At 44.5% G+C, this 15,588-nt stretch overlaps 2 protein-coding genes across 2 annotated transcripts; one reads left to right on the top strand and one right to left on the bottom strand.

Moving 5' to 3' along the window:
- CSTF1 (cleavage stimulation factor subunit 1) lies at window positions 1-8,241 on the bottom strand. The gene is made up of 7 exons (XM_031616317.2): window positions 7,289-8,241; window positions 6,562-6,732; window positions 5,782-5,977; window positions 4,241-4,518; window positions 3,218-3,415; window positions 2,266-2,656; window positions 1-898 (listed from the first exon to the last, which is right to left on the bottom strand). The coding sequence occupies exons 1-7, from the start codon at window positions 7,406-7,408 to the stop codon at window positions 639-641; spliced, it is 1,614 nt and encodes a 537-aa protein (XP_031472177.1). The 5' UTR covers window positions 7,409-8,241; the 3' UTR covers window positions 1-638.
- Window positions 8,242-8,319: 78 nt separating this feature from the next.
- AURKA (aurora kinase A) lies at window positions 8,320-15,043 on the top strand. Its single transcript, XM_031616330.2, is given in 10 exon segments — window positions 8,320-8,527; window positions 8,724-8,808; window positions 9,852-10,137; window positions 10,729-10,807; window positions 11,479-11,670; window positions 12,288-12,426; window positions 12,786-12,934; window positions 13,557-13,731; window positions 14,329-14,483; window positions 14,485-15,043. Coding segments are annotated over 10 exon segments (1,368 nt in total). The 5' UTR covers window positions 8,320-8,447; the 3' UTR covers window positions 14,513-15,043.
- Window positions 15,044-15,588: the final 545 nt, after the last annotated feature.

A 15,588-nucleotide genomic window follows, 5' to 3' on the forward strand; every position in this document is an offset into this window, starting at 1 on the left:
TTTCAAGTCTGAACTTTAATATCAGAACTAGAACACCATCTCTTCAATTCATCTGAACAATTTAAAACCATTCTTATGGCACAAAACTGGCTCAGAATCAGAGGCCCACTTGGCCAACAGGGGGAAAGAGACTGAAAGATATAAAAGAGCTTCAAAGCATGAATCAGAACTGAAGACAGCTTAAGGCTTCATCAAAACATTCGCCGAGCTCTACCGTTGCTCGTGTAATCCGTTCTTTAAACAGACTTTAGGGGGATTGCACAGATACAATGCAGAGCAAAACTGGCTCACACTGCCCAGTTTGAGCAAGATTTAGTCACATTATCTTTCGCAGGATTCAGAAAGACAGGAGAGTAAGTTTAATCCTTCCTGCAAGGATCATTTTATTCTGCATCCCAACTCCTCGAGTAAAATCAGAGATGACTTAAAAAAATTAATGCCACGCACACTAATAAAAAAAATTAGCGTGGGGCAAAACTTAAGTTTCAGTATTTCAATATTTTTCTGCCATCTGACAGAATTAAAACACAAAACAAAAAACAGACACAGCGTAGCTCTCATTTAGGCAGCTGTCGGCAGTACAATCAATACAAGATGATATAAGGAATCTGAATAATCATTCTTTTATAAAGATGTCCTTAGTCTGTTGTTGACCTTCTGTACCAAAATCTAGCCCTGTAGTCGTCACTGCAGGTCATGAAGCCAGGGTTGGTAGGAGAATGGACAATACAGCGGACAATGCTGTTGTGCCCAAGAGAAAGGAGATTTCTTCGCTCAGCAGTTCTTGAATCCCAGCAGCAGAGACTTATGGTCCTTTCATCTGGCAGCAGCACGTAGTCTTCTGTGTGATTGAAGACTGCTTGTGTCCTGTGTACTTGACGTCCACTCAAACCAGCTCCTAAATACATGCAGTAAAATACAAGCCAAATAAGATCACCTTTAGTTTTTTTTTTTCCCCAAGGACCTAGAAGTAAACTACAGCAATTGACAGTTATGGAAGTCTATTACCGAGCCTTATTTTCTCAGTTAGTATACAGGTAAAGCAACCATATCCTCCTGCAGTTATATACACTGTATAGGGCAGGACATCTTAGAGAATAAAAGGATTAAGCATTCTGCTTGTGTCAAAGAAGTTCAGCCAGTATGAATGCAAATATTAAAAGCAGTGTAACCTTACATCTTTTGTACAAGGCTTACAGCTAACTGAAGACTACAGTTATTGGTAAACACAGATTCTCATTAATAACTTCTGTTTTTAATGTGCAGGCCACACAATGTGCCATGATGTACTTCAAAGGGAACGTTACCCACTTCTGCATTTGTTTTGTAAGGGATACATCGCTGTATGCTACCCAGTATTTGCAAGAGTTTATCGAGGAGGTGCTGCACCCTGCTGGTTGGCAGCAAACACAGCGAGTGCACAAAGACTGCACACATCCAAACCAGTAGTACCAAGTTATTTTCTACCAATACCCATTCCACTGTCATGGTATGACCCCTAATATTAAGCACATGACTGTTTTATCCAAAAGCTTCCCCAGTCATGTAACTTATCACGTACAGTTTCCTTCTTTCATCACTTCTTAAGTCCTGCTGAGATCAAAGCATGCTGTTGTTCAGTGTAACTCCCTTGCACACAACTGTATCCTTCAATAAAGTCATACAGCTGCAGCCATGCTTTACTAGAACTATATTTTGTGCACGAATATTAAAGAAATTGCACGAAAGCAGTTCAATTTCCCTACAGTCTGGGGAACAATCCAGGCAAGTGGACTCCTCTAACTCCAAAAGGATTACACATTACTTTTGACTTTTCCATTTTTGGTTAGACTAGGTGTGCAGCTTAAACTGGTAAGCCCCCAAACTAAACTGAACATTAACAAGAAAAGCAATTATGCTTTTTTAAAAAATAATGTTCAAGAAAAACTAGAAAATGAAACTCTCCCCGGTGTTCTATCTTTTAAGGGATCCACATTCCTATTTACTTTTCCTCTAGCCTAGTGATGACTTCCCTCCAAAAGCAATGGTGTAATGATGTTAGTTATGTCTCCAAGCTCTCGTTAGAGTAAATAGGTTGATATTGACACAGTTTTTCTTCTGGAAGTATTTTACATTTTCAAATTTGGAGCCATTTATCCTCACAAAAGCAGTCTCCCCTTACGAGTTAGTATTCAACAGTGATAGATCTTATTCTTCAGACAACACCACCTGTTCACTGGTCAGCACATGACAAAGAAGGTCCCTGGAAGGTCAGCTGCCACATACCTGTGTACTTGACTAGCGTCCGACCAGTAGATATCTCCCACAGTTTAGCTACAGAGTCTTTTCCACTTGACAAGATATATTTGGAATTTTTAGAAAAAATAGCAGAACAGACTTCAGCTCCATCATGTGCCTTCTCAAAAGTAGTGATGCAGCGATTTGAAACACCATCCCATAGTTTGATGCATCCATCCTTGCTTCCTGTCACATACATGTTTGCACTTGCGTTGTAATTCACTGAACATATGGCATCGATGTGCTGGTCTTGAGGATTGCAAGACACAAAACATTGGAAAGTATTGATATCATAGAGTCGCAAAGTAGGGTGCTGGGTACCCACAAGTATGAAATCTCCAGATGGATGGAAAGAGATTGAGCGCAACATCTCTGCCTCCTGTTTGAGCAAAACAATACGTAATTGGTGTAAATTTAAAAATAAAAAACAAAAATTGAAGCGTCAATTGTGGTGGCACTAAAACGCTAAAAAATAAAACTACGTTATCAATTAGCACAACCTGTTCTATTTTTGCAGAATAGAAAATGCCCTGTATATTATTTAAGTGACAGGCCACACTGAAACGTATCATAGTTTTTCCCCTAGAGCAGCTTGCTGTGCCTATTTGTTGGATACTAGGCAACAGCAGCAGGAGGTTTTGTCAGCCACCACAATCACAAATTTACCTCCAGAACCAAGAAAATGTAGTTGACTTCAGAGTCATCCATATTAGATTAGGTCTGAATTAACAAAAAGCCAACAGGCACAAGATTCTAAGACTATAGCTGTAGCTATCCATTATGCACAAACTCACAATGCATAACCAGGTCTGAACATTTTGTAGCTGCATGCTCCTACATACCCAACCACTTATATACTCAGATGCAATTCAGCTCACTGATACCTCAATAATCACACATTCAAGATTCAGTTGCTCTGAATTGAACTATTGTATCTAACCTGTATGTATTTGAAGGCTCTTTTGGCAGAAGGTTTTGAATAGTCAAACAATTTAAGTGTGTAGTCCCTTGAACCAGATGCTAGGATCTGTTCTGTAGGATGAAAAGCTAAACATGTAACCTCATCCACATGATCGTACAGAGTCCGAATAACAGGGTGATTTTCCATGTTTTGCTGTGCTGTCTCATTCATCATGACCTACAAAGAACATTGAACAAGTCAGTGTTAGAAGGCAGAACACTCCTTTGACAGGCAATTTACCATTTTCACTTGCACAAGTGATCAAATCGCTACCTTTTCTGACATATGAGTCGGCACATTATCACTGATCTTAATTATCTGGAGATGTGATACCTTCATACAGTTACAAATTCTTATGAAATAACTTCCCTGTATCTTTACAAAGGTTATTGGATTTGCTCAAGGACAAACTACTATCAGCCACAGAGAACTGATGCTTGAACATACATCACCTTCATGAACAGCCCAAATCAAAAGACAATACTGCCACACTAATTAAGGGAAGCAGTACCAACTGGGAAATCTGCAACTTTCACTCGTGTTGCATACTGCTGGGAATTCTGTGTGCATTCAGTGGGAAAAAAAAAAACAACAAAACAACAAACCCAAAACTCTTAAATTGTTGCCAGATAAGTGTATTAGAGAAAAAGTAAAGGAAGCAAAGATGTACTCTGTGAAACAGTACTGAGAGCCACCGTGTGCTGTACAGTCAGATGTGAAGGTAGGTTCATAACCAAACTGTTTGCATGGTTATAGAGATTATCAACAACTATTAGAAGCAATTTCTGGCTCAGCTCTCTAGAATGCTGTGAGGAGTTACACTTGCCCTGTTTCTTCTTCCTTTCCTTCAAGGGTACTTTATGAGCCACTGCTGGAATAGGAAATACGTCGAAACAGATATTTAGTCCAACCCATTGAGCCAGCCACAAGGCACAGACATGGCACGAAACAGAGAGAACAGCTCAAGAATTCACAAAGTGACTGATTCAAGTCATATTTTACCTCAATAGGCATAGCACTTTTGGCCAGCATTCTCTCTGTATCAAGAATTTTTATTGAGGCATCAGCAGATCCTGTAGCTATTAGCTGTCCATCTCTGCTGTATGTTGCTACACGACACGGTCCCTTATGAGACGTGACGTAACAAGTCTCATACTCAGAGGCCTCAGGAGACATGGTCTGTACATCTGCATCAAATTCCAAGTCGATTCCTGTGCCTGGAGCTACTGTATCTGACCGTCCAATTGCGTATTGAACAGCACTGTCATCATTCTCCATCCCTGAAAAGAGAAAATTGACATTCTTAAACCAGGCTTACCTCCTCTTTAGACAGGCAGGCTATGCTCACATCTATCCTACATATTTCTTTGGCAGCTCTAAAGTTCAGGATTTAAGAGACAGTCCACACTGAACAAAGCTAAGCTAGCAGAATAGATTTACTTTAGTACAGCAGTATCTATCATTAAGAGTGAAAGGCAGTTTGACTAAACACAGCTGTTTAGTGTTCAGCTCTAGTATAACTGTGGAAAGATAACTAGTAAATATAAAATGGCATTAAGTACTGATTACTTATTATTAGCTAAACAATCACAAACAGAAGTCACTGACATGCCTATAATCAGGTTACAAAAAGGTGAAACAAGACTCAATGCTATTACATGAGATTTAAAGTGAAAAAATAGAAGCTTTTACCAATTACTCTCTTTTTAACTGAACTGAAGGAAGAACAACACACAAACTACCATCCTAACACTACTAACAAAATTTATTCAAACCCACCTTAAAGAATCATTCTAATTGCAACATGCATCTACATGACAAAGCCAGTTCAGCACTGCAAGTTGCATCAAGGCATACAAGTTTTAAGCTAAGTGCCTACTTGCAGTTAGCAACTTTCACAGAAAAGTTTTTCCTGCTTTCATCTACAAACTGCAGAGCCCAGTATTCTTCTTTCAGACAGACGAGGCTCCACATTTATACCCATAGAAATCAACTAGTTCAAGCAGCAGAACCAGTTCAGTTACAATACAGAGAAAACACGTTGTCATGGTTAGGACTCCTCCAGTAATCCAGCTGGCTTGTTTCAACAGCAGCCCAGGAACTCTGACTGCTTTCTGCAGCACATACGTACTTTCAGAAAGATGCACAGAGAGAACAAGAAACACACCTTTGCCAAGATCCTAGACTGTGAAGCTTGTTTTCTTGAGTGTGGTATATAAAGGCCAATGAATGTGGCCAATAGAAGGACTTACTCCCTCCCCTCCAACACGTCCAGGAACAACCAGAGAGAGTTGTGCCTTAATAATGGATTTAACTTACTATTAAATGTGCAGACAGTGATTCTGCGAGTCACTGAACAGCAAGCGCTAAAGGACAAAATGCAGGCCGTGTGTATGGATATAAAAGCTTTGTGATTTACTACAAGGGTGGAGAAAACAGAAGGCATGCATTCTCAGTAGCACTACGCTATTCACAAAGATTTAATCCAAGGATTTGGGAGCACAAACTTTACGGCAGTTCTTTTGTTTTTAATCCCAGCTTACCTAATTTAATAAGATGCAGCAGTTGTTCAGATGGCGCACACACTGATTGTGGTTTTATCTCATTTATTAAGCCATTGGCAATATTTATGTACCCATCATACAGTAGCTGACTAATGATTAGTTTATAAAGCTGCTGACGGTCTTTCAAGCTGACTTTCGTCCTATACATTGTGAGCAAGGAATGCCTTGGAGGGGCCTGAAATAAACAAATGGGAAAAGTCACACACAAGAGAGTTGCACGAAACAATTAAAGCCTTTAATTAAAGCGTATCCTGCCGGGTACCAGCGCTAACAGCACTGAAACTTTAGGTAAGACTGAGACCGAGAAACGAAAGACAGAGAAAACAGGAGAAAGCCGGTGAGGCTTTATTGCAGAAACGAAAACCCGACGAATAAAAAGAACGTGAATTATAACAAGGAGCAACGGAGGAAAAAAAAATAAAATAAAAAAATAAAAAACAGCTCCGGTGAGCGGGGTTATCAGGTCGGCAGCGCCCACGGCGCCCTGCTGGCCGCAGGCGGATGGACGGGGAGCAGGGGCACGGAGCGGGGCACGAGCAACGTGCGAAGCCCGAGCGGCAGCGGCAGCCCCACCCGGCCCGGGGAGCAGCAACGAGGGGGCGTGAGGGAGCGGGGCTGAATGAGGGCGGGCGCAGCGCCCGGCCGGAGCGCGGCGGGCAGGGGAGCGCGGGCGGCGCCGCGCGGCCGTTACGGAGGGCGCAACCCCGCCGAGGCCGCGCAGCCGAACGCGGAGAGCGGCGCGAGCCGCCCGGCACCTACCGAGCCTTCCTTCTGCCTCCCTCGCTCTCCCCCTAAAATGGCGACCGGAGCCCTGAGCGCATCGATTGGCGGCGGCGGTAAGGGAGGAGGCGGCGGCGGCGGCCGAGACCGAAGAATGCTCCTCCGCGAAGGCTGCTGCATCGAGCGCCCGCAAATCGATTGGAGGCGACTCTTGGGGGAAGAGAACGGCAGCGTCACGTGACCGGTGACGCCTAGCGTGCGCGCCGCGCTGCCGGCAGGCCCCCTTCCCGTCACGTGACGCGCGACGCGCGAAGGGAGCCCCCGCCCGGCGGGGAAGGGGCGGGCTGCGGGCGCGGCGCCCCGCGGGGCTACCGAGAGTCCGCCGCCCCTTCCCCACGCCCCGTGGGGCTCGGGCCCGGCGGCGGCTCGGGGGAGGCGGGCAGCGGCCCACGGACACGCGTAGGGCCGCCCCGCGCCGCCCATCGGAGCGTGGGGCCGGCTGCTAAGAGCGCAGCGGCTGGGCGCTGGGGGTCTTTGTGTCTCGGCTGCTGGGAGCCCGCACGGTGCCGCTGGGACACCGCGACACCCGACGTGGGGCGTCACGGGGCTGCGAACGAGCGCTTGGCTCCGCCGCCCGGCGCCGCAGGCCTCACGAGAGTGGTTTGATCCGCCAGCGCGGCCGGCCGCCCCGCTTCCAGGTCCCGCAGGCTGAGCTCCTGCCCCACCGCTCCCACGGCCGCCCTCCCCGCAGCCCTGCCCTACTCACGTCAGCCTCCAGAAACGGCAGCCGAAGCGGACGCGGGTCGAGCAGCGGGGCTGCCATGCTCCCCATGCCCCGCGGCAGCTGGCGTCGGTCACACGCGGCAGCCACACGACGACCCGACATCTTCTTTTTCCCTATCGTGTCCCGCTTGTCAAAACACCAACACACCGGGACCGCCCTCGCGCTGGTTGTTAAGGACGCAGAGCCACTGACAAGTTGCCTTCAATCACACTTCTTCAGAGGCCGCACGCGCCGCACCGAGTGGCGGAGCTCCCGGCACCGCAGCGAGCGGGACCACGCGACAGCGCAGCGCCCCGCGCTCCTTCGCGCTTCACCAGCGGCACCGACCGCTCGGCGCCGTCCCGGGGCGCTGCGTGCCGCCGACAGCTGCGAGCCGGCAGCGCCGTTACGCGACGTCGGGCTCCGGCCGGGCGTCCCCTCGTGCCGAGGCGGGCGGCTGTCCCCTTCGCACTTGTCCTCAAGAGCCGAGGGCACGTGGAGCGGCGCCGCACGGTGCGAGGCGGAGGCCTGCTGCAGCCCTCCCGCTCCTCCTCGGCGCTGCCGCCCGTCGCACCTCGCCTCGCCGGCAGGACACAATGGCCCCGAGCCCCCACTCGAGCTCGGCTTCACGCAAGGTGGCGGCACCGCCTCTCCCTCGGCCCCGGGCGGCGGGTGGGCGTGCGGGTAGCTGAGAGGGACGAGGTCGGAGCCCGGCAGGATGCGGGACTAACCTGGAGCCCTTCCCCCCGACGCCGGCGGCGCGCTGCGAGGCCTCGGTGGCTGCGAGGAAGGAACGGTAGTTGTAGCGTTGCCACAGGTGGGTGGTCTGGACGTACGCGATTTGCGTAACGAAAGACCCGGCCGGGCAGAGACTTGCGGAGAAAAGTGTGTAAGCGGGGCTCGATCCACGCAGTTGGAGTACGGAAGAAGCCAGCGGCGGAGAGACGGTACGTAAAATACGCATGTAGCGCAAACACCGCCCTCGGGGCGGGCGGGTCGGGCCGACGCGGGTACGCAGCAGGCTGCCGTTGCGCATGCGCCCCGCAAGCTCACGGCGACGAGTCTCGGCCTCGCGACGAGAGGAGCTTTAGGAGAGCCAATCGGCGGGCGCGTCGGCTGAAAAGCGGCCAATCGGCGAGCGCGGACGCCGGGAGAGGGGCCAATGGCGAGGGGGCGGTGGTTTAAAGGGTATTTAAGGGAGGGAGGTTTGAATTCAAACAGTCGGAGCGGCCGGAGGCCGAGGTGAGCGGGGTTGTGCGGTGTTCGGGGCGGTGCTGCGGCGTGGAGCGGCCTTCCTGCATTGGGGGCGGCCCGGCGGGCGGTGCGGGTACGGCTCGGCCGTTACGGAGCTGTGGCGGGCGCCGGGCGTGTGGGGGGCAGAGGGAGAGCAGAGCTGTGCTGTCTGTGCAGCTCACCCCGTCCTCTGCCCGCTCCGTAGGCGAAACCGCATCTTGCCTTTCTCAGGCACTATGGACAAGAAGGTGAAAGAAAACTGTCCTGGAAACCCTGCTCGTGCTGCTAAGGTAAGGGGCTCACGGAGTTTATGGGTGTATTTCTCTTGGCTGTACGAAGTCTATGCGTGATGATGGCGACTGATCTTGCTAAGTGACAGGAAGGGGAAGAAGCTCTGAGCGATGCTTTCTATGCACAGCGAGCAATTATCTGCATCACCTTTCAGTCTCTCGGTTGCAGAGGACAACATCCAGGTCTGAACTTCTTACTGCCGTTGTTAGCATGCAATTCTTTAATTGGGAAGTCTTTAATAGTGCAGTTTTCATCCATAAGCCCTTAATTAGACAGCAAATACATGCAGGCTGGCTGTGACTTCCAAAGGAAATGCTGCCTTCACGTTGTTATTCATGTGTCTAAGATTGCATATCTTTGTGTACACAAGCAGGGACATTCTCGTTCTTGTAATTTAAATAGAAACAGGTCCTGGTCAGGTTTTAGAGTAGCAGAAGCAAAGCATAGTTTAAAATCAGCTTTCAATGCAATTGAATCAAAAAACTAGAATGTAAGAGTTCTTAGAGGAGTCACAGCATCACTAACAAATCACGAGCGTTTGAATTTAATTCTAGACAAAGTATTCTAGACCAACTAAGAACTGCTTAAATATAAATTTAAACTGCCTTCCTCCACTGAAAGAAAAGGATTAAAAGCAGATAAAGGAACCTTACTAAACTTACTTTGTTCTCATGAACTCCTGTTGCAATGCAAGGCTTCTTAAAATGCACAGCATTCAAGGGAGTAGTGACTCCAAGCAGTGCATGTGAATAGAATTCCTGTAGTAAAGACCTGTCTGAACTTTCCACTGATATCTAGGCTTTGGTGGATCTGTGACTAATTATGAATAAGCATGTTGTTAATAAGACAACAGTTTTCTACAGGTAAATTGAATTCTTAAAATATAAGAGAGTAATTTTAAGATCTCCTTTAAATATACTCTGTGTTTTTTTTCCTCCTCCCTATCTTTTTCCACAACCTAAACCTAACTCTATTGTACAGGGAAATAAAGGGTATAGTGTGCTATTCTATTACTAATGTACAATTGTTGTTTTTTTTGAAGGTAGCAAATCCTGTTGTAGATGGCCCAAAACGTGTCCCTGTGTCTCAGAATTCTGCCCAGAGCCGGCCACTGAACAGTGGAGTTCAACCACAGCGTGTTCTGTGTCCTTCAAATTTTGCCCAGCGAGTTCCTGTACAATCACAAAAATCTTCTTCACTGTCAAACCAAAAACTGTCCAACAGTCAAACAACACAGCAGCCCCGACCAAAACTCCCAGTCCAGCCAACTGCTGGGCCTCAGGTTCCAAGCAAGAACAATGAAAAACCTCAACAAGCTCCTGTACCTGGTAATTCTGAAGATGATATCTTTACATGTTTGTGACACTTGGGATACTTCAAACAAGAGTGCAGTACACGAAATGCAAAGCTCACGCTATGTTGGACAGTCCTGTAAGAGAAATAGCTGGTTGCACCCAGAAACAGAAAAGCAGCACATACTTCATCTTAGGTGCTACTGTACTGTCCTTGTTGCTAGGATTAGGGATTTAGAGCCAATATAAGTATTTCTCCAATCTTGAAACCTTACAGATGCACATTAGTCAACTTTGAATAAATGGAATTGGTATTCCTGCATCACTTTTTTTTTTCCAGTGTTCATGGTAATCTGATACACAAGAATACTGTATGAGTAGGAGTGAGGAGGTGGGGAGAAGCTTTCTTAATGTTTTCATTGATTTCAAAAAAGAATTTGAAGTTACACTTTGATAAAGTAGCTCTAACTGCTGTGCTGCTTTGCCAGTGGTCAGCTACACTATGTTTTAAATATCATGGATGGTAGACTGTAAATTGCTGTAGATACTACCCAGACTTGTTTCTCATGTGAATGTGTTGTGTTCACTCGTGTGTTTTATAAAGTTGTTCTACTTGTTCGTATACAGCAAAGAGTTCTGAAGCAGACAGCATCTCTAAACAGAAAAATGAGGAGTCTACTAAAAAGAAAAAGGAAGAGACTAAAAAGTAAGTTGTGTGCCTAAAAAAACTTATAGCTAAGTTAGTTATTCTTTCAATGTCTAGCACTTCATGCTACAACTAAGTTGCAGCCAAGCTGCTGTCTACTTGAGCCTCTGGATCGCTAAGAACAGTAGCCTTCTCACTTCATAGAGACAATGTTTATTAATGAAACTCTGGGAAGGGTTATTTTGCTTTAGTAATCTTCAGAAACAATAAATTACTGTAATCTGAAAAAAAGCTTTTGGCTTAACAAGGAGCAGCTTTTCCTGTGAGAGAATTCTGATAATCACTGCTGTAATCACATGATGTTCACTTGGAAAAAATGTGTTCTTCACGTGTGTAGGAGGCTTGAGTCTGACTTTGGATGCAGTAGTATGGCTGCTTTGGAACAGTTCTGACAGTCTAGAATATATCTGTATCAAGTATATTGAAATGTACTCAGTTTGTTATACGGTTTTGGTTTTGCTGTAATAAGTAGCTGTGCCTCTGTGCATATGCTTTAGAAGCAAGAGAAGCTTTCAAGATTGTCTTTAGAGAAGTCTCAGTGCACGTTTTGTCCTCTTGGTGGTGTGCCATTAAAGACTAAAACCTAGCTGAGATCACTAAATATGAATTTAACTGGAACTGCTGACACACACACAAGCATTACTTTTGTAACATTCTATCTCCTTTTGCAGAAGACAGTGGTCTCTTGATGATTTTGAAATTGGTCGTCCTCTGGGGAAAGGAAAATTTGGAAATGTATACTTGGCACGTGAAAAGCAGAGTAAATTTATTCTTGCACTAAAGGTGCTGTTTAAAGCTCAGCTTGAGGATGCTGGTGTAGAACATCAACTACGAAGAGAAGTTGAAATACAGTCTCATCTCAGGTAATGTGAACAGTTAACCTTTGCTTAGTTTGTGCTCAATTTAAAAAACAAAGTAAACTCACTTGAAGAAAAGCAATCCTGTAATACATAACAACTTGAAACTGCTTCTTGCCATTCTGCCCCTGCCCCACCACCCCATGGACCAAAAGGAAAAATGAACCCAAACAAAAGCCAAGCACCTGGCCAGTTCTTACAAGTGGATGACTGCAATTTCTCAGTCTAGGCTTGTTCCTGGTATTCTGTTTCCTGTAAAATAAGCCCAACTTGCTGAATGGAATTAGTTGTTTCACAGAAAATATTTGAAGTATTTAAGTTCAGAGATACAGAGTGTAGAGGTTTGCACGTTGAATGGCAATCTATTCTTCTGTGTGTTGTAGAAAGCTATGTATGAGAAAATAAAATGAGCTGAATTCTTGGCTGGGTTTTTGCTTCTAGCGAGTCTGATACTTCTAGGATAAATACCCTCTGTCTGTTCTGAAGCTCTCATAGACACTGACGTGGCAGTTGGAACTGTGCTATCCTATGTGGCATTAATGTAAAATTACAGGTCCTATGTGTATAATTAAAATTAGTTGTACACATACCTTGTTCAGGAAGACATTTCTATTTTCTTGCAGGCATCCCAACATTCTCAGGCTATATGGCTATTTCCATGATGTTACAAGAGTCTACCTTATTCTAGAGTATGCACCTCGTGGAGAAGTCTTCAAGGAACTACAGAAGCTTACCAAATTCGATGAACAAAGAACTGCAACTGTAGGTTGTTCTAACTGCTTGTATGTTGCTTGCTGCTGTGTAGCATACCTGAAGTAAAAAGCTAGCCCTTCAAGAAAGTCATTTTCAGTTGCATGAAACCAACTCCATAGATGCTAGTTTGCTTATGCATTTGTAACCTATTTAGGAATACGCTGGGAGAACTACTGCAGTGTTAATAAATAATGTTCAGCATTGCCCACTGCAATTTGTGTGGTCACTTCAAGCAACACCTGTTGCTTGAGAGGAACAATTTTTCTACCCAAACTGCTAATCATGCCTAGGGAATACTATACTGTGCTAGTAAAGCTTGAGTGTCAGTGTCCTCATACCTGATAGTTGTGTTTTCTTTCTAATTGCAGTACATTACAGAACTAGCAGATGCCCTATCATACTGTCATTCAAAGAGTGTGATTCACCGGGACATCAAGCCAGAAAACCTGCTGCTTGGTTCAAATGGAGAATTAAAAATTGCAGACTTTGGATGGTCTGTGCATGCTCCATCCTCTAGGTAAGAATGCAGTATATACCTTATAAAGTGAAATATTCTGTAATGAAAATTTTAGCTTTCTTGTCAAACTTGCAGTTTTGGAATGGAGGTAAATGTCATCTTGTTGAAATACTGGGAGGGGGGGGGGAGTGTTTAATAATTGGACCACTGCTGTCAAGGTCTTAATAGTTGATTGATGTAGCATAGAGAGAACGTTATCCTGCTTCTCCATTTGTGTATTTCAAAACTTGCTGAACCTGAAACAAGAGTGTTAGTGCACTGTTCTAGGGTTATGGTGGTCCCTGAGATGAAGATCAGAACTTCTATCCAAATAGTTCACAATAGCACTATAATTGGAATGTTTCCTTAGTCTGAATTGTACCTGACAAAGAAAGTTGCACTGACTTGTAAGCCAGTGGGAGAGAGGAAAAGGAAGGGTAAGACTGCCTGTAGTGACTATAATACTTTAAAGCAAAACTAGAAGAGTGACTGATGAAATTCCAGTGATGCTGAGTTATCTGGGGCAGGTTACACTGAGATACAGATAAGAGCACTTGAATCAGGATGCTAATACTAGCAGTTAAAACAGATCTTAACTACCATAAAGGGTAAATGATACACTGTACTCTGTTCTTTTCTTCAGGAGATCAACTCTCTGTGGGACACTTGACTACTTGCCTCCTGAAATGATTGAGGGAAGAACACATGATGAAAAGGTGGATATTTGGAGCTTGGGGGTTCTGTGCTATGAATTCCTTGTAGGAAAACCACCTTTTGAAGCAGAAACATATCAAGAAACCTACAGAGCTATTTCCAGGGTATGTGCCATAACTTCAACTAGGTGAATTTCGGTTTCACTTCTTGTCTTGACGGTTAATATTCTTCTTGAGGAAAGGAAAGACATAATGAGATGCACACAAAACTAGATCCTTAAAGCTATCCTGAAGTCACTCCAGTAAAATTACAATAAAGAATAAGATAGCTTTCCTGGCTCCTTCATTCTGTCCTGTTTCTACCTGCATCTGAACACCTACATTTTTATATAGCAGCTATTCTTCTTCACTATCTCCTTCACTACTTTCATGTTTTGGTATATAAAATATTAATCATTCAAGGTATTAGGAAAAACTTAAATTATGTTTCTAGATTTCTAGTGTTCTGTAAACTTGAGAGATTCCAGCAAAGTGGTTTTGTGTTGGGAGCACACAGAAAAGCAGCTAGCTGGACTTTAGCAAGCAGTGAGAACCTTCAGTTTTATTCAGGATTGTGATGAAATTACTTACTAGGTACAAGGTACACAGCCCATGACAGTTCTCTTTGCTCTCTGCACGTTGGGGGCAGAACCTTGTTGCTCTCCAGTTTTGATTAGTGCCAAGGAATATTGCATCATCTTTTGTCTTGTTTTCTTTTCTTAGGTGGAATTCAAGTATCCATTATTTGTAACAGAAGGTGCAAGGGATTTAATTTCTAAGCTTCTGAAACATAACCCATTCCATCGGCTGCCCTTGAAGGATGTACTTGTTCATCCCTGGATTACAGCAAACTCTACGAAGCTGCCCAACGATAGAAAGTGATGTTGCTGCCCCATCCAGAACATAGTCTTAACAAGGGTAATCTCATTGGACTAACAAGGAGATTTGTACTGTGACTACTGTAATACAATAAGGAGGAGCAGGTCTTGGAATCCAGTGGCAATTAAGAACACAAAGTCTTTGGGTTGGTTACTATCTTGAACTGATCTTGAATTGCAATGTAAATCTATTTGACTTCCAGCTGGGTGTTGTGTAATACTTAATATACTTGAAAAATAACTACATGTGGGCCAGCTCTATTGATGAAAGTATTCAAGGTCTGTTCAAGGCCTTTATGATATGGTCTGTCATAATTATAGCTCATTGTTCCAATAACAAGAGACAGTGGTGGTTCTATCTTACTGAACAGTGCAATATCCCAGAGATACCTGCCTATGAACTCACTGGGCTGCTAAAGGGTATCATACCTGTGGTGTAATCTGAAACTGAGGTGAATGCATTTGTGTCCTAAAAATGAATGATGTGTGCATTTTGTTTCTAGTTTGTCTTAAATGTGAGCACTCAAGTTTCTAAATAAAGATTGCTTATATATTGTAAAGCAGGGTAAGGTTCCTTACAATACGTAATATGTGTGTTGGCTGCCTCCAACCACTTGTCATTACTGTCAGACTACTGGAGAACATCTTGACTGCTCATCTGTGGTCACAGACTAAGTTCACTAGCTCTGTCCAAAAGTAAATTGATATAAAATAAGTTCCAGCTCTAAGTGCTGGTGTTGTGTAAGAAGATGTAGCTATTATTCTTCAGGTAAGTACCAAAAATGTTAATAGATACCTTACAAGAGTTTCACAGTTAAAAACTAAATCTGCTTCTTCCTTTGCAGTTGAAGTGTAATAGTCATAAGTAAGGTTTGAAAGTACTTCAGAGAGAAAGATCTGGAAAGTCATTACCAAGGAGGAGATGCATATACATATGTATATATACGTGTCTATACACACATACACATCAGAAACGGAACAAAAACCAAAGCATACTTAAAATCCATATTTCCAATTCTCTGGTGTTTAGAGCCTAGGCTCTAAACTTTTTTTCCCCCATTTACAAAATATCAGAAGCAGAATTAATAGATTAGAACCTAGGCTT

Source organism: Phasianus colchicus, chromosome 17 (assembly GCF_987193195.1).
Source record: "Phasianus colchicus chromosome 17, bPhaCol1.hap1.1, whole genome shotgun sequence".
NCBI classification, from domain to species: domain Eukaryota; kingdom Metazoa; phylum Chordata; class Aves; order Galliformes; family Phasianidae; genus Phasianus; species Phasianus colchicus.

Coding starts and splice junctions, on each gene's coding strand:
- CSTF1 (XM_031616317.2), bottom strand. CDS start 7,408: ATGTCGGGTCGTCGTGTGGCTGCCGCGTGTGACCGACGCCAGCTGCCG. Junction 5,978..6,561: donor GGAGGCAGAAGGAAGGCTCG/GTAGGTGCCGGG, acceptor TGTTTATTTCAG/GCCCCTCCAAGGCATTCCTT. Junction 2,657..3,217: donor GAGCCTTCAAATACATACAG/GTTAGATACAAT, acceptor TTGCTCAAACAG/GAGGCAGAGATGTTGCGCTC.